The 17,993-nt window shown below is 36.7% G+C and overlaps 2 protein-coding genes across 2 annotated transcripts in view; one reads left to right on the forward strand and one right to left on the reverse strand.

Annotated features, from left to right (window-relative positions):
• Positions 1 to 4,655, forward strand: part of LOC103206867 (PARP1 binding protein) — a 211,890-nt gene extending 207,235 nt beyond the window's left edge. The window contains exons 9-10 of the mRNA XM_007952383.1: positions 3,704 to 3,839; positions 4,318 to 4,655. Of these exons, the coding sequence (XP_007950574.1) occupies positions 3,704 to 3,839; positions 4,318 to 4,655 (474 nt within the window). The remainder of the gene's footprint in view (positions 1 to 3,703; positions 3,840 to 4,317) is intronic.
• A 372-nt stretch (positions 4,656 to 5,027) lies between these two features.
• Positions 5,028 to 6,748, reverse strand: PMCH (pro-melanin concentrating hormone). Its single transcript, XM_007952385.2, has 4 exons — positions 6,723 to 6,748; positions 6,279 to 6,525; positions 5,361 to 5,559; positions 5,028 to 5,077 (listed from the first exon to the last, which is right to left on the reverse strand). The coding sequence occupies exons 1-4, from the start codon at positions 6,746 to 6,748 to the stop codon at positions 5,028 to 5,030; spliced, it is 522 nt and encodes a 173-aa protein (XP_007950576.2).
• Positions 6,749 to 17,993: the final 11,245 nt, after the last annotated feature.

Below are 17,993 nucleotides of genomic sequence, written 5' to 3' on the forward strand. Positions count from 1 at the left end.
TTCTTCTGCTAGTTGGGGTTTAGTCCACTTCTATATCCTTCCCTTCAAGGCTCAGGGGTCCAGGATTATCTTCTGTGTCTGTGTTAATTGGTTCCCCTTTTCTTTGTTGAAGAGGGTCTGGGCAGTCTTTCTTCTAGTCTCCCATCTTGCCAGAACTCCTTGATGTGCTTTTAAAATGGTAAACAAAATGGTTAACTGTTTTTCTTTTACATCTGATCTTGTTCTCAGTATTTTAAGAATTCATTGCTTTGTAACTCTTAGTTTTCTACAGTTGGCTTTGGGAAACTAGGTCTGTAGGAGGGCCTGAAGACAGGAAATCTAGTTGGGAGGAGGGCTATGGGACTTACTTTTTAATTGTATGTACATCCCAAACAAAGCTTTTTACTTAGATTGTATATTAAAATTAGTAAATACAACACTTTCTGAAGAAATTTTTATTTATACTAAACATGAGGTTGAGAAAATATTAGTTGTTGGTACTATTGAATGTAATTATTGTTACTTATGGATGCTGCTGATGATAATTTTTGGGTGCCAGAGGTGGTATAGGTGCTGTCTTTTTCTGGATGCTAAGGGAGTGATCATAGCCAGCCACCTCTTATAGTAATGACGTATTATAGTATAGAGCTTATTTTAGTAACAAATACTTACTTTCACAGCCTTATCAATTGTTTACTTCTGTATTATAGAATTAATAAAGTCTAGAAAGGGCTACTTAAAACTGTCAGTTATAGTTTAGGGCATCTGATGGTGGAAACTATGTAATGGGAGTTGATTGCATGAGTATTGATGGACAGATTGGTTGTAAGGAGCTCTGGGGTGCAGTGATACTAAGTAGTTAGCTCAGCTGCTAACCAGAAGGTTAGCATTTGCAACCTGTTAGGTGCTCCATGGGCTTCTGAAAGGAATACAGCCCAGGAAACTTCATGGGGCAGTTCTGCTCTGTACTACATGGTCACTGTGAGTCAACATCTGCTTAACAACACTTAACAACAGCATTGGGCATATCCCTATCCGTTATCAAGTTGTTCTTGTTGTTATGTGCCATGGAGGTGGTCCCAACTCATAGTGACCTCTCCTTGGGTTCCTTCGGCAGCATCACTACAGAAGTAGGTTGCCCAACCTTCCTTCTGAGGAGTGGCTGGTGGGTTTGGACTGCCAGCCTTTTGGTTAGCAGTCAAGTGCTTTAGGCACTGTGCTACCAGAGTTCCTTCTGTTATCAAGAGGCTATTACATTTTATTTTCTGTTTATTTTTTTTATCATACATATATGTTTATCATTTTAATTGTAGTATTTTTGTGTTTGAATTGTAACAATGAGCTTAAAATGTCTAGTGCTTCATTCATGAAAAGGTAACAATTTTTTTTTTTTTTTTTTAATCTTGGGAATGAAGGACTCACAGACTCCATTATTTAGAAGGATATTACTTTTGTCATCTTGAGAAAACTTGCCCTTTTAAGTATTGTTCTAATTTTTTCTAAACTGTAGTCAGTGGACTTCACTGACATTTTCTCTGCAAATATCCAGGCAGGTTAATGCAGTGATCTGTCTTTGAGGACACTACTGAATATATGACATAAACTAGTGCTGTTTTAGTCTTTATCAACTGTATCAATAAATTCTGTATATTTGAAGTGTTAAATTTTTGACTTATTGAAGTCTTCTTTATTTAATCAATTATTTGATATTTAAACTTTGTCCACTTCTGAAAAGAATTTGAGGTGATTCTAATTTTCTGGAGGAATCTCTCCAGTATAACCAAATGATACTACACATCAGCTGTAATTGTTGAGATTTTTGTTAGTCTGTGTAGGTTATTTTGTTCTGAAATTAATTCTTATCCCTATAACAGTTCACTGACAACTTTTTTATTTAGCTTTTTTTTATTGTGATGTGGTTGAAAGTTTACAGAGCAAAATCATTTTCCATTCAGCAGTTCATGCACATTTTGTTTCATGATATTGATTGCAATCACCATGATGTAACAGCTCTCTTCCACTTCCTCCTTGTGATTACTTTTCCCCTATGTCCTTTCCTACGCATTCCTGTCCTCTGAAGCTTTTCCTTATACAAATACTGCCCTTCTGATCTCCCATGGTTGATTGCTCTAAGGAGTGTACCTACCTGGTAAGCTTTTTCACCTTGTAGGTCTGCCTGTTGTTTGGCTGGAAGTCATGGATATGAGTTCACTTCCTAGCCCGAAGAGTGACTAGGAGCCATAGTCTCAGGGGTTTCACCAGTCTCTATCAAACCAGTAGACTTGGTCTTTTTTTGGAAGACTACATTTCCAAATGTACTTTCTTGGCATCTTTTTCCATGGTTAAGAATTAAATTTAGCTTTCTAATTATTTCCTATTTATGTTAAAAATTAAGCCCTGCTATTTAATTTAGAAGGAGCTCTGATGGTATCATGGTTAAAGCAGTCAGCTGCTGACCTAAAGTTGGCAGTTTGAACCCACCAAGCACTCTGCGGGAGAAAGATGAGGCAGTGTACTACCATAAAGATTTACAGCCATGGAAACCCTATGAGGCGGTTCTACTCTGTCCTGAAGGGTCGTTATGAGTCAGAATTGACTCAAAAGCAGTGGATATTTGATGTTGAAGATATATGCAAGAGTATATTTTGAATTTTCGACCCTTAAATCACTTGGTTGAATCTTTCTACAACAGCATATTTGAATCATTTTTATTTTCTTAAACCTTCAAGTTTTTAACCAAGAAACAATGCCTGTTTGTCACCATTTTGAAAGTGTTCTTGTCATGCAAATGGTTAAGTGCTCAGATACTAACCAAAAGGTCATTGGTTTGAACACACCAGTGGCTCTTTAGGTGAAAGACTTGGTGTTCTGTAGAGATTAAAGCCTAGGAAACCCTATGGGGCAATTCTTTGTCACATGGGGTAGCTAGGTGTTGGAACTGACTTGATGGCAAACAACACTACAGACTCACCATTTTGTATCATCTCTTAGTTTATTACTTTGTTTTCTATTTTTGTTTCTTATGCCTGCTCATTTCTTTTCCTTTTTGTCTTAATGTTTCTGCCTTCCCCAATTTGTCTAATTTTTTGAATTGCATAGGCTACTTTTTTTTCCCCAAGAGTTGTGCTCTTTGTAATTCTTAGGAGGAACAACTTATATTTTTGTATATCGTAGGAGTTTTGGTGTCACAGTGTTAAGGCATTGGGCTGCTAACCAAAAGGTCAGTGGTTCGAACCCGCCAGCCACTCTGCAGGTTAAAGATGAAGCAATCTATTTTCATAAAGATTTACAGCCTTTGAAACCCTATGGTTCTGCCCTGTCCTATAGGTTCACTATGAGTTATAATAGACTCGGTGGCAGTGGATTTTGGGTTTTTTTTTTGGTTTTATATATAGCATACGTAAGTTCACTTATAATAAAACTCACCTTCCAAAGCAGCCAAGACAGGCCTCTGAGGAGCCCAAAATTAAGTTTTTAATAACTGTCATAAAAAGTGTCAAAAATATACATAAAATAGATATTACTAAAAAGAACTAACATGTTAACTGTAGCAGTGAATGAGTTCACAAGCTATGAAACATCAAGGATTAAAAATTCCCAATTTATAGCAGACTTTTTAAGGGAAATTCTTACATTTTGATTACTGTAGAGTATGTGACTATCTATATGAAAAAGAGATCAAGATAAAGAATTAATTGGATATTTCCCTTCCTTTTCTTGCCAGGTAAAGCAAACCTTAATTAGATCCCAGTTTGCTTGTACTTACAAAGATGAGTCCGTAATAAGCAAGGAGAAATGGCATAACGTTAATTCACCATCAGAGCCTTTGTGTGTTCTTCATGAGGAAGACAGCCCTTCTGGTAATTGACCTTATTTAACAATTAAATAACAATTTAATTGTAGTCTGCTAATTTGTTTTAACTTAAGTAAAACTAGATTTTGATAGCAAAGTACTATGAAATATAAACTTTATATTTTTAAAGATTTGAGTTTATTTAAAAAAAATTCTAAGCACAGAATTTATGAAAGGGGTAGGACATAGATTGATTTAACTAAATGTATTTAAGAACTAATTTTTAGCTGTTATTTAAGGATTAAATGTCATGCATTCAAACAAAACATTTTTTTTTGGTAGGAGTGAGACATGGTATGGTAAAATAAAAAGCAATGTGATAGTAATGTAGCTCTATTTGTTAGTCATATAATTTATAGCATTTTTTATTGTAAATCATAAAATCTGACTATTCTTTAGGTGTTTTAAAAACTTATTATAAAATTTTTATGAGCAATAATATTAAATGTTATATAATCCTCTCTCCTTTTCATCTTGCATAACAGAAGGTGTGAATTCATCTGTTGGAAGACCAAAAATTGGAACAAGTTCTGGAAATGTTCATCTGGACAGAAATGAAGATAAAAAAATATCAAAAAAATCAAATAGTCAGACAGGAAATAACTCAAAAAGGAAACAGGTGGATTTGGATGGTGAAAATATTCTCTATGATAATAGAAATGAATTGCTTCAACAGAAAAATACTAAAATACCTAAGATACCAAAGGACTCACAGAATAAATTGGATGTCAAAGTAGCTAGAATAGCAAAAGGCAACAAGTGTACCACCAAGGACAAATTGCTTACTGGGCAGACAAAGTTAACTCAGTTTTTCAGGCTGTGAATTTGTCTTTTATGTGCATTAGATTGATGTGTATATAAAACCATTCACCAAAGGCATGCACTTGATTTTTAAAAGATCAAGGTGTAACTTATCCCAGAGCTTTACATTTTAATATGGAGTGTATTTAGGGTTAGTATGTTAAACATTGTTCACAAATACTAGTAAATCGTAATCATGCAGAATTTTCAAAGTTTAATGCACGGATAAAGCATTTCATTTACATTACTGGTATTACATAATAATTTATTTTAAAACAGACATGTAAAATAATACATAGTCACATAATAATGTCACAGTAACATAACAGGCTTTTTCCTTAACTGGCAATTCAGTGATTTTGTCTTCTGTAAAGATGATGTGGACCAACAAGTATTAGACTTGCCAACAAGGTCGGTAGACTCTTCCCAGCATACACCTGAGCACTGAAGGAACACAAAAAGTTTAAACGACCGGTAATTAACACACAAAATTTATTAGAAATAAAAGGATGGACTTCGTAGAGTTAATTGTGACTAAATCACAATTACAAAAAAAACTAAGTAAATGATTTTTATCTCACATTTTTCTGAAGGTTCATTTTATATTGACTGTAATTGAACCATGGTCTGGCTTGATTTTGTTATGATTGTATCCTAATTCAGTTCCACCCAGAGTTTTATTTTATAGAATTAAAATGTAAGAATTGAATTTTAAAAGACTACTCACTGTCAAAATCTCTCCTTCCTATAGGAAATTTAGCTGAGTTTTCTTCATCCCCAATTTCTCTCTTTTCCTGTGTTGATTCAGTATTCTGAACTCCACTCTCAGCTGGAAAAGCTACCGATCCTTTTAGGGCAAGATAAGGTTTTATAGCCAGATTCAGTGGCAGACCATGATTTAAGAAATTATGTTTGGAGCCTGCATTCTGTAAAGAAAAGGTTGATTTGTGTTTTAGCTGTCTCATTGGGAATGGAACTATAATGCAGTTGTATAATATTCTTATTGTATCAATTCAGAGATGCTCTGCACTGTTTTTGACTCTTAAAAACAAAAACACTGCCACTGAGTCATCCTGACTCAAAGCAACCCCTCCTTGGGTTTCCTAGGCTCTATGGAAGTAGATTGCCCAATCTTCCTTATAAGGAGTGGCTGGTGGGTTTGAACCGCCAGCCTCCTGGTTAGCAGTCAAATGCCTTATGCACTACACCACCAGAGCTCCCAAAAATACCTTGTTATGTGCCATCGAGTCAGACCCGACTCATAGGGACCCCTCCTTGGGCTTCCGAGGCAGTGTCAATACGGAAGTAGATTGCCCAACCTTCCTTCCGAGGAGTGGCTGGCGGGTTTGAACCTCCAGCCTTCTGGTTAGCAGTCAAGTGCCTTAGGCACTACACTATCAGAGAAAATACCTTAGTACAAGGTTATTAGAGGAAAAAAAGCACTTTTGGATAAGAGTTATCCTCCAAGGTGGAAAAACCACCTGGTGTGTATTAAATGTCATCAGTTGATCTAATGCACATTGCATGACTGTTTGCACATCCTGCTGTTTATGAAAATAAAATTAGCCATTTTACTTTTCAAAAAGATTTGTAAATATTATTTAATTTTCCATTGAAATAAAGAACAAGTCACATTGCCACTTACCTTGAAATTTTTGTTTTCCTCTTCATTCATGAAACTGTTCTCATCACTTTTATATTGTTCCAGGGAAGGAGCAACAACTGATTTTTCTGCATTATCTTCCTTCTGGAAGGCTTTCCCCAGCCTAAATGTATTAAATACCATGTCGTCTTCTAAATTTCTTACAGACTTTGCTGAAAGTAAAATACCTTGAGAAAACACAGAAAAGGTTAGTATTAATATGTAGGATGAAAGACTCATTTTAGCCAGTCTTAGTTTGGTGTTTGCATAGAGTCAAAGAAAGATGTATGAAATGAAGAAAAATTTCTCAGTCAACAGACTTTGAAAATGAGTCCTACCTTTATATATTTTCCAGTTTGAATAGAAAGCACTTCAAAGTCTTATACTTTGCTCACTTTAGAAATGACTCATCAAGTAGAGGCTAACTTTTTGTAAGGCTGCTAATACCTCCATTGTTTTGGTTTTAGTGGCATATTGTTTGTTCTTGAATATGCTTTCTCAGAATCTGATTAAAGGCATTGGTGAAATGGTTTCTGTTGAGTAGATTAGAGTCTCTTGAAAATGGGTAGTTATTAAGAAAGACCACAGGATATCAGGCTTCTGTATACTGTTATTCTTTCCTTTTGTACATTTTAGGATTAAGTAAGATAATAAAACAAATTTTTTTTTCACTCAAGGATGATAAGGATAAAAATTCTATGTACATTTAATCCTAATTAACTTGAAATAATCTTCAAAAAGGATTTTCTTTCATAAATGTTTGATGTAGTCTTTGGTGATTAAAGTACATATGCCTATCAGTTTGAAAAAAAGTCATTCATGCTGCATGTAAAACTGAATTTTCAAGTATGGATAGTTTATCTCTACTTTTACAAAAAGGATAATACTGACTTTTATTAACAATGAGTAACAAGTCTATGGAAACAATATTTTTGTGCGCCATAAATGTAATTTCTGGATGATGAGAGTTTGTTCTGTGATAGTTAACTGAACATTTAAGAGTTAATTCCTAATTTTGACCCCAGTGAATAAAAGAATGCATTCGTGTACATGTCTTTTAATATATATGTGTAAAATTCTCTCTAGGATGTATTCCTAGGTATGGAATTATGGGGTAATGGGGTATGTTGGTTTTCCCAAATAGCAGTGCTGAGTTATGCTCTCACCAGCAGGCTATGACAGTTCTCATTGCTCCATAACCTCGCCAACACTTGGATATTTATTTTACTTTTAATTTGTATTTCCTGTCATGAGTTTGGGGCTTACCCCATGGCAGCTGACAACAACAGCAATTACCAAAAAGGTTGAGTATTTTTCCATATGTTTATGGGCCATTTGAATTATGGTGTTGGTAAAGAATATGGAATATATCACAGACCACCAGAAGAAGGAACAAATCTGTCTTGGAAGAAGTACAGTGAGAACAAACACTCCTTAGACAACACTTCTAAGTATATCCTTAGAAGTGAAGATGGCCAGACTTCGTCTCATGGATTTTGCACCTGCCATCAAGAGGGATCAGTTCCTGGAGAAGAACCTCATGCTTTCTAAAGTAGAGAGTCAGTGAAAAAGAGGAAGACCTTAAATGAGATGGGTGGACAAAGTGGCTACAGTTGTGAGGTCAAACACGGCAACTGTGTGAGGATGGCACAGGACTGGGCAGTGTTTCATTCTGTTGTACACAGGATCACTGTGAGTCAGAACCAACCTGACAGCATTTAACAACAACATAAGCTGTCTTTCCTCTTCTATAAAATGCATTATTTTGGTATTTGTCTATTTTTCTGTTGTGGTTGTTTGTCATTTTTTTTGTGTTGATTCATGAGAGCTTTTTATATGTTCTGGATATTAATTTTTTGTGAGTTATGTATGTTGCTTTTGATGACCATTTATCTTCTTTCTAAAGTATATACTTTAGATGCTAACTTAGTAATAAAGTTTTAAAAAATCTATTAAATGCAGTTATTTTGCTTTGTTTTTGAAAAATAGTTTCAGTGAGTATACAATTACTAAGCTGAAAATTATTTTCTCTTAACACTTTGTCATTATTTCAGTGTTGTCTGGTTTTTGTTGTTATTTCTGAGAATTCAGCTGTCACTTTTAATCACAACTGCTTTGTAGGTAATTTGTATTCTATATGACTGCTTTTAGAATCTCTTTGTCTTTAATAGTGTGTAGTTTCACCAGCCTTACTGATATGGATAAAACCAACCTTACTTATATGGGTAAGGTAAAGCTTTTGAGACCTCCATTTGCTGATGTGACATGAAAATTGAGGAGAAACAGCTGCAAACATCCATTAATAATTGGAACATGGAATGTACGAAGTATGAATCTAGGAAAATTGGAAGTTGTCAAAAATGAAATGCAATGCATAAAGATTGATATCCTAGATATTAGTGAGCTGAAATAGTCTGTTTTTGGCCATTTTGAATCGGACAACCATATGATCTACTATGCTGGGAATGACAATTTGAAGAGGAATGGCATAGCGTTCATCATCACAAAGGATGTTTCAAGATCTGTCCTGAAGTACAATGCTGTCAGTTATAGGATAATCTTCATACGCCTATAAGGAAGACCAGTTAATATGACTGTTATTCAAATTTATGCACCAACTACCAAAGCAAAAGATGAAGAAATTGAAGATTTTTACCAACTTCTGCAGTCTGAAATTGACCAAACATGCAATCAGGATGGGTTAATTATCACTGGTGACTGGACTGCAAAAGTTGAAAACAAAGAAGAATCACCGGTAGTTGGAAAATTTGGCCTCGGTGACAGAAATAATGCTGGAACTTGCATGGTAGAATTTTGCAAGACCAATGACTTATTCATTGCAAATACCTATTTTCAACAACAAAACAGCAGCTGTACGTGTGAACTTTACCCGATGGAACACACAGGAATCAGATTGACTACATCTGTGGTAAGAGGCGATAGAAAAGCACCATATCTTCAGCCAAAACCAGACCAGGAGCTGATTGTGGAACAGACCATCACCTGCTCATATGTAAGTTCAACTTGAAGTTAAAGACAATTAAAAGAAGTCCATGAGAGCCAAAATATGACCTTGACTATATCCCTCCTGAACTTAGAGACTATCTAAAGAATAGATTTGATGTGTTGAACACCAGTGACCAAAAACCAGAAGAATTGTGGGATGACATCAAGAGCATCATCCATGAAGAAAGCAAGCTGTCATTAAAAAGACAGGAAAAGAAGAGAAGACCAAAATGGATGACAGAAGAGACTCTGAAACTTGCCCCTGAGCAGAGAGTAGCTAAAGCAAATGGAAGAAATGACGAGATCAAGGAGCTGAATTGAAGATTTCAAAGAGCAGTCGAGAAGACAAAGCCAATTATTATAATGAAATGTCAAAGACCTGGAGTTAGAAAACCAGAAGGGAAGAACATGCTCAGCATTTCTTAAGCTGAAAGAATTGAGGAAAAAAATTTAAGCCTCAAGTTGCAATATTGAAAGATTCTATGGGCAAAATATCGAATGATACAGGAAACATCAAAAGAAGATGGAAGGAATACACAGAGTCACTGTACCAAAAAGAACTGTAGATCTTCTTCATCCATTTCAGGAGGTGGCATATGATCTAGAACCAATGGTACTGAAAGAGGATGTCGAAACTGCAATGAAGGAATTGGCAAAGAATAAGGCTCCAGGAATTGACGGAATATCCATTGAGATATTTCAACAGATGCCCCATTGGAGGCACTCACTTGGTTATGCCAAGAGATTTGGAAGACAGCTACCTGGCCAACTGACTGGAAGAGATCCATATTTGTACCCATTCCAAAGAAAGGTGGTCCCACAGGATGTGGAAATTATCGAACAATACCATTAATATTGCACACAAGTAAGATCTTACTGAAGGTAATTAAAAAATGGTTGCAGCAATATGTTGACAGAGAACTTGCACAGATGCAAGCTGGATTCAGAAGAGGACGTGGAACAAGGGATATCATAGCTGCTGTCAGATGGATCTTGGCTCAAAGCAAAGAATGCCAGAAAGATGTTTACTTGTGTCTTATTGACTATGGAAAGGCATTTGATTGTGTGCATAATGACAAATTGTGGATAACTTTGAGAAGAATGGAAATTCCCGAACACTTGATTGTACTCATGAGGAACCTGTACCTTGGCCAGGAGGCTGTTGTTTGAACCAAACCAGGGGAGACTGCATGGTTTAAAATCAGGAAGGGAGTGTGTCAAGGTTGTATCCTTTCCCAATACTTATTCAATCTATATGCTGAGCAAATAATCCAAGAAGCTGGACTATATGAAGAAAAATGTGGCATCAAGATTGGATCATTAACAACCTGCGATATGCTGACGACACAACTTTGCTTGCTGAAAGTGAGGATGACTTGAGGCACTTACTGATGAAGATTTAAGAATACAGTCTGCAGTATAGATTACGTCTCAATATAAAGAAAATAAAAATTCTCACAACTGGCCCTATAAGCAGCATCACGATAAATGGAGAAAAGATTGAGGTTGTCAAAGACTTCACATTGCTTGGTTCTACAATCCACACCAATGGAAGCAGCAGTCAGGACATCAGACAATGTATAGCACTGGTTAAGTCAGCTACAAAGGAACTCTTCCAAGTGCTGAGGAGCAAAGATGTCTCCTTGAAGACTAAGCTGTGCTTGACACAAGCCATGATATTTCCAGTCACCTCATATGCATGTGAGAGCTGGACAATGAGTAAGGAAGACTGAAGAAGATTTGATGCTTTTGAGTTGTGGCTCTGGTGAAGAATGCGGAAAGTACCATGGACTGGTAAAAGAACTAACCGATCTGTTCTGGAGGAAGTGCGGCCAACATGCTCCTTGGAAGTGAGAATGGCCAGACTTCATCTCACCTTCTTTGGTCATGTTGTCTAAAGGGACCATTCCCTGGAGAAATGTGTTATGCTTGGTAAGGTGGAGGGTCCACGGAAGAGGGGAAGGACTTCAACGAGACAGATTGACACAGTGGCTGCAACGATGGGCTCAAATACAGCAAGGGTCATGGAGCTGGCGTGGGATCGGGCGGCGTTTCATTCTCCTGTGCATAGGTTTGCTGTTAGGGGGAAACGACAGCACCTAATGACAACAGTTTCACATGATTTATCTGGGTATGGATTTCTTGTACTTTATGCTGGTTTAGATTCTTGAATCTGAGGATTGGTGCTCTCCTGAATTCTGGAAAATTATTTGCTATCGTCTCTTAGAATATTGTGTCTTCCCCATTCATTTTCTCCTTCTGGAATTCTCTTTAGATGTATAATCGGGTCTGCTTGCTCTATTTTCCTTGTCTCTAAACCGTGCTTTCCTATTTTCTCTCTCTTCGTGTTCCATGCTGCATTTTAAATAAAGTTTTCATTTCACTTGCACAGTTTCACTTGCATATCATCTGCTGTTTAACCTGTCTATTGAGTTTTTTAATTTTATTTTTTATATTTTTTATTTGTAAAGGTTGACTCTTTTTCAATTTTGATTGCCTATTTTTTATTTCTTCAGCACACTTGGAAATCCTTCTTTGTTTTAGTTTTGAAACATTTCATTTTTTTCTGATTTTTCCAGTATCAGCTGTATTTGATTGTGTAGTTTGTTATTTCTGCTGATTCTGATTCATAATGTCTTCTTCGTGTGTTTAATGAATTTTAATTTTTTGCATATGTTCTTGAAACTGTATCCAAACAAATTCTTGGAATTCTTGTGTTTTGCCTTCCTATGGAGAGAATCTGTGTTTACTTCTGCCAAACACCTGAGGGCACTATTAATCCAGTGCTCCTTTAAACTGAGTTTTCTACTTGTGACAGAATTTTTCATTAGGAATTCCCAGGATAATGTGTTTTCTTTTTTACCCGACTCTTCCCAGTGCCATTCCTGAGACAAGCAAGTTTCTTTCAACCAGCTGAGGTTTTCTTTCTTTCTAGTTCTCAACTCTTTATGGGGGTTTTTTATTTGACCTTTGATTTTATTGGGGTCCTAAGCTTTGTCTTCTGTCCCAACACACAAAGGTCATTAAAACCAGGCTTTAGGCCACCAGGAATTCATAGAGGCTCTCAGAGCAGATGTTGGCTTTAGTCCTTTGTAACCTCTGTGGGGTATTGCACTTTCTCCTTCCTGGCCTTCTTTGGTTTCCCTCTCTTAGCTGCCAGCTCAGCACACTCAAAGGATATTTTTATCTAGCATTTTCAGGTGTTGTTTTTTTACCAAGAAGAATTCTCTGCACTATAGTCTGCTGTATTGCTGGAAATAGAAGTCTAAATTCTTTTTTTTTTTTTTTAATGGGAAATTCTCTCTGCAAGGGAATTTGAATTATTTGCATAAAATTCATATGTATTGCTTAAATATTATTTTTTTTTTTAATTGTGGTGAAAATATACTTAACAAAACACACACCATCTCAACTTTCACATGTACACAACTCTTTGCTTTCTGTAAGTATCTTATATCAGAGGTAGGGACAGTTAAGAGCTGGTTGTCTTGGGGGCTATTTAAATCTTATTAAGCAAATGCTTTCTGAAAGTATGTTGTAAAACAAAAGACTCTAAAGTCCTCTGATTTCTTTGATTTTTGAGCCTCCTTATCTTTTTAATATTATTAGTTTCACCTGATTTGTTTCCCCACTTTGAACCTGCCTTAGAGCTGTCTGTTTAATCTATAAGAGACTTTGTCAATGGTAACCTCTTTTCTTAGCTGTCATTCTAGAAGTATAATAAATATTAATAATTATGCATTTGTTTTAAATTTCCACTGAATGAATAGGTTTTGCTGATCTTCATGCAAAACTGAGACCAAATCCAAAACATTTTGATGGTTTAGAAACGCTGGTTAATGTTTTCCTTCAATTGTCATAAGTCTCTGAACGTTATGAGGTTTTCCCATAACTATTTAATTATGGAGATATTTTCCAGTTTTTCAGAATGATAACTTTCTTATTTTAAACATTGGTTACTCTGATGTGCAATAGAGCATAGTAGATTTCTTTTTCATTGATGCTGAAAATTAAGTGTCCCCAAGTGGTAGGAAGGAACTTTGAAGAAAAACTAATGCCAGATGGGTGTGGGTAGTTCAGAAAATATTGGAAAGGCAAAAGTTTTATATCAAGTGTTTTCTAAAAACCTACTAATAATACTATATATTTTAAATCACTTTGTCAAACTTCACTTTCTCTGCAAGTAACATATATTTGCTACATGATGCCAGTAAATTCAGTGCAAATCAAATGGCAATTGGTAATTGGTTGCTGAGGACTCTGAATTTCTTAATGGCTAATTTTGAGTCTAAAAGCCAAGAGATTGTTCACTGATATTATCAAAAGGTGTAAGAAAATTTAGAAATAATTCTCAAATTTTTCTTCTACAGAACTCTTGACTACAGGGGGGAACAAAAAAGCAAATATATAACTCAGAGAGATTCAAAGGGTATTACCAAAAGTTGCCATGGCAGAAGTTGGAATTTCATTGACATTTCTACCTGATCTTTCAAAAACCCAATATTTTAATTATTCTTTTCTAAAATGTTTGTTTAAATTTGGAATTAATTTGTTATATGTGCACTGTGGTAGAAGGTACTGGGAATATGATTTTGAACAAGAAAGACATGCTCTCTGACCTCCCAGAATTTAGTCTAGTTAGGAAGACAAGAATTAATTATATTCACAGTGTGTTGCGCCCAGATCTTGAATCCCCAAAAACCACCAAGGAGCCGATTCCACTGCAAAAGCATAGGGGTTGTTTATTCAAGCTCGAGCTCGGACCCTTAACCATAACCGACGCAGTGGTTCAGGATTGAGAGCCCCGAACTCAGGGGTAATAGGATTTTTATAGGGGTTACAGCAGGAATGAGGAAGTTTTAATCAGAAAATTACAGGATTGGTTAACATTTTTCAAATTGCGAGTTGTCCCTACTTGATTGGCTCTGTGTTGTGGGTCGAAGCCCTAAACTGCCGTTTCTAACTATTTTAGGTAAGGTATTTCCTTGCTGTTTACTGATTGGTTGTTGCTAGGGAAGTATCGATGGGGTGAGGGTAGTCAGGGCTGCCTGTAGTTTTTCCAGTAACTAAAGCGTGAAGTAAATGCTAAGGCACATATATATATATATATATATATATATATATATATATATATATATATGTATATATAATGGTTATATACAGGGTGGTTATAAAAAATGGTCTCACATAAAAATGATCTCACAAGTGAAACAGCAGTTTAAAAAGAAGAGCAGTTTTGGATTTTATGGGAACATACAAAAGGGTAAGCGTGCAGTCTGAGATAGCACTGTGCACTAGAAATATAATGTAAGCCACATATATAGCTTAAAATGTTCTAATAGCTACATTGAAAAAAGGAAAAACTGGTAAAATTAATTTTAACAATTTTATTTAACCTTACTAGCAAACTGTTCTCATTTCAACATGTAAATATACATACTATTAATGCGATATTTTACATTTTTTTTGTATTAACTCTGAAATCCAGTATGTATTTCATACTTTTGTTGTCGTTGTTGTTGTGTGCCGTCAAGTTCATAGCGACCCCTAGTTGGGTTTCCGAAGTAGTATCACTATGGAAGTAGATTGCCCAACCTTCCTTCCGAGGAATGGCTGGTGGGTTTGAACCTTCTGGTTAGCAGTCAAGTGCCTTAGACACTATGCGACCAGAGCTCCTATTTCATACTATGTTGTTGTTGTTATTTGGCCTTGAGTCAGACCTGACTCATAGCGACCCCTCCTTGGGTTTCCAAGGCAATATCACTATGGAAGTAGATTGCCCAACCTTCCTTCTGAGGAATGGCTGGTGGGTTTGAACCGCCAGCCTTCTGGTTAGCAGTCAAGTACCTTAGGCACTATGCTACGAGAGCTCCTGTTTCATACTTATAGCCTATCTTAAGTCAACTAGCCACATTTCAAGTGCTCGGTAAGGTTTCCTTTTGTGGCATTGGACAGTGAAGGCCTGTGTTATCAGAGAACGGCTTTCTTTCTTTCTTAAATTTTTATTATGATTTGGGTGAAAGTTTACAAAACAAATTCATTTTCCATATAGCAGTTCATACACATTATGTTTCCTAACATTACCTACAATTCCCCAAAATGTAACAGCTCTCTTCCCACTTCCTGCCTGTAGATATCTCTTCCCTGTGTCTTCCTTTCCTATGCATTCCTGCCCGCCCCTCTCAGCTATCTCCCTGTGCTAACACTGCCCTTCTGTTCTCCCATGATTGATCACTCCAAGGAGTCCATCTACCTGATGTAATTGTTGACCCTACATTTACAAACTATTGTTTGGCTGGAAAGCATAAGAGTGAGTTCAATTCCACACCTGAAGGGTAACTAGGGGCCATAGTCTCAGAGGGTCTCACCAGGCTCTATCAGAGCAGTAAACCTGGTCATCTTTTATGATTTTGAGTTTTGTTCCACATTGTTCTCCCACTGTATCCAGGATCTCTTGCACTGATTCCTTGTGAGTGGTTGACAGTGGTAGCTGGGTACCATCTAGTTCTTCTGGTCTTATGGTCACTTAGGCTGAGGATTGCATGGTTTACTAGTCCTTTGAACTAATTTTTCCATGTGTCTTTTGTTTTCTTCATTCTCAGAGAAGGGCTTTCTAAGGTAAAAAATGTTTAAGCTGAGACCTGAAGGATGAGTAGAAAATGACCCAAGTGGGGAGCAGTGCAGCATATGGCAATATGTGAGGTGTATTCCACCCACTGCCATTGAGTTCATTCCAACTCATAGTGACCCCATAGGTTTTCCAAGCCTTTAAATCTTTACAGAAACAGACTGCCTCTTCTTTCTCTTGTGGAGCAGCTGGTGGATTTGAACCACTAACCTTTCTTGTTAGCAGCCAAATGCCTTAGCCATGGCACCACCAGAGCTCCTTTGTGGGGTATATAAGGAATTTAAAAACCAGTGTAACTTACAGAGATTGATCCCAAGTCATTCAGTAAAATTTCTGCCTCAGGAAAATAAACCATTTTAAGTTCAGGAGCCTCTTGCTCACACTACTGTGTACTCCTAGACATATGCCTACACGAGGAACACAAACTACTAACAAAATGCAGTTAAGTAATGACAATAACGGGAGCTCTGGTAGCATAGTGCTTAAGGCACTTGACTGCTAACCAGAAGGCTGGTGGTTCAAACCCACCAGCCACTCCTTGGAAGGAAGGTTGGGCAATCTTCTGTAGTGATGTTGTTGTTGTTGTTATGTGCTGTCGAGTCATAACGACCCCTCCTTGGATTTCTGAGGCAGTGTCACTACGGGAGTAGATTGCCCAACCTTCCTTCCAAGGAATGGCTGGTGGGTTTGAACTGCCAACCTTCTGGTTAGCAGTCAAATGCCTTAGCACTGCACCACCAGAGCTCCTGTAGTGATACCACCTCGGAAACCCAAGGAGGGGTCACTATGAGTCTGGTCCGACTCGACGGCACATAACAACAACATCTATCACTTTGTCAAACTCTGGTGGCTTATATACTGCTTTGCTGGAAAGTATCTCATTGGTATTTCAAATACCAGCAGGGATATCCATGGTAGAGATGTTTTAGTGGAGCTTTCACACTAAGAGGCTAGGGAGAAGAACATGGCAGTCCACTTCTGATAAAACTGGCCACTGTAAATGTTAAAATAGCAGTGAAACATTGTGTGATATAGTACTGGAAGATGAGCCCCTTGGGTTGGAAGGCACTCAAAATACTGCTGGGCAGAGCTGTTTCCTCAAAGTAGAGGCACCCTTAATGATGTGGATAGAGTATAGCTTTTGGGTTTTTCATATGTTAATATAGCATGACTCAAAATGAGAAGACACAGCTGCAAATATTGATAATTGGAAGGTGGAATGTACAAAATATGACCCTCGGAAAATTGGAAGTTGTAAAAATGAAATGGAACTCATAAACATTGATGTCCTAGGCATTAGTAAGCTGAAATGGACTAGTATTGGCCATTTTGTCTTGGACAGTCATATGGTATACTATGCCAGAAATGACAAACTGAGGAGGCCTGGCATCACATTCATTGTCAAAAAGAACATTTCAAGATCTGTCCTGAAGTACAGTGCTGTCTAGGATAAGATAATATCCATATGCCTACAAGGAAGACAAGTTACTAGTACTATTATTCAAATTTATGTACCAACCACTACAGTGAAAGATGAAGAAATAGAATATTTTTACCAACTTCTGCAGTCTGAGATTCATTGATAATTACTGATAATTGGAATGCAAAATTTGGAAACGAAGAATCATTGGTAGTTGGAAAATAAGGCTTTGGTGATAGAAATGATGCTGGAGATCACATGATAGAATTTTGCAAGACCAACGAGTTATTGCAAATACTGTTTTCAACAACATAAACTGTAATTATACACATGGACTATGCCAGATGGAATAAAAAAGAAATCAAATTGACTACATCTGTGGAAAGAGGCAATGGAGAAGCTCAAATATCACTAGTCAAAACAAAGCCACGAGCTGACTGTGCAACAGACCATCAATTGCTCATAAGCAAGTTCAAGTTGAAGCTGAAGAAAATTAGAACAAGTCCACGACCTTGTGGACATGACCTTGCTTATATCCCACCTGAATTTAGAGACCATCTGAAGAATAGATTTAGTCCATTGAATACCAGTGACCAAAAATCAGACAGATTGTGGGATGACATCACAAACATCATACATGAAGAAAGAAAACAATCATTAAAAA

Source organism: Orycteropus afer, unplaced genomic scaffold (assembly GCF_000298275.1).
Source record: "Orycteropus afer afer isolate SDZICR_OR568_19922 unplaced genomic scaffold, OryAfe1.0 scaffold00334, whole genome shotgun sequence".
Lineage (NCBI taxonomy): Eukaryota > Metazoa > Chordata > Mammalia > Tubulidentata > Orycteropodidae > Orycteropus > Orycteropus afer.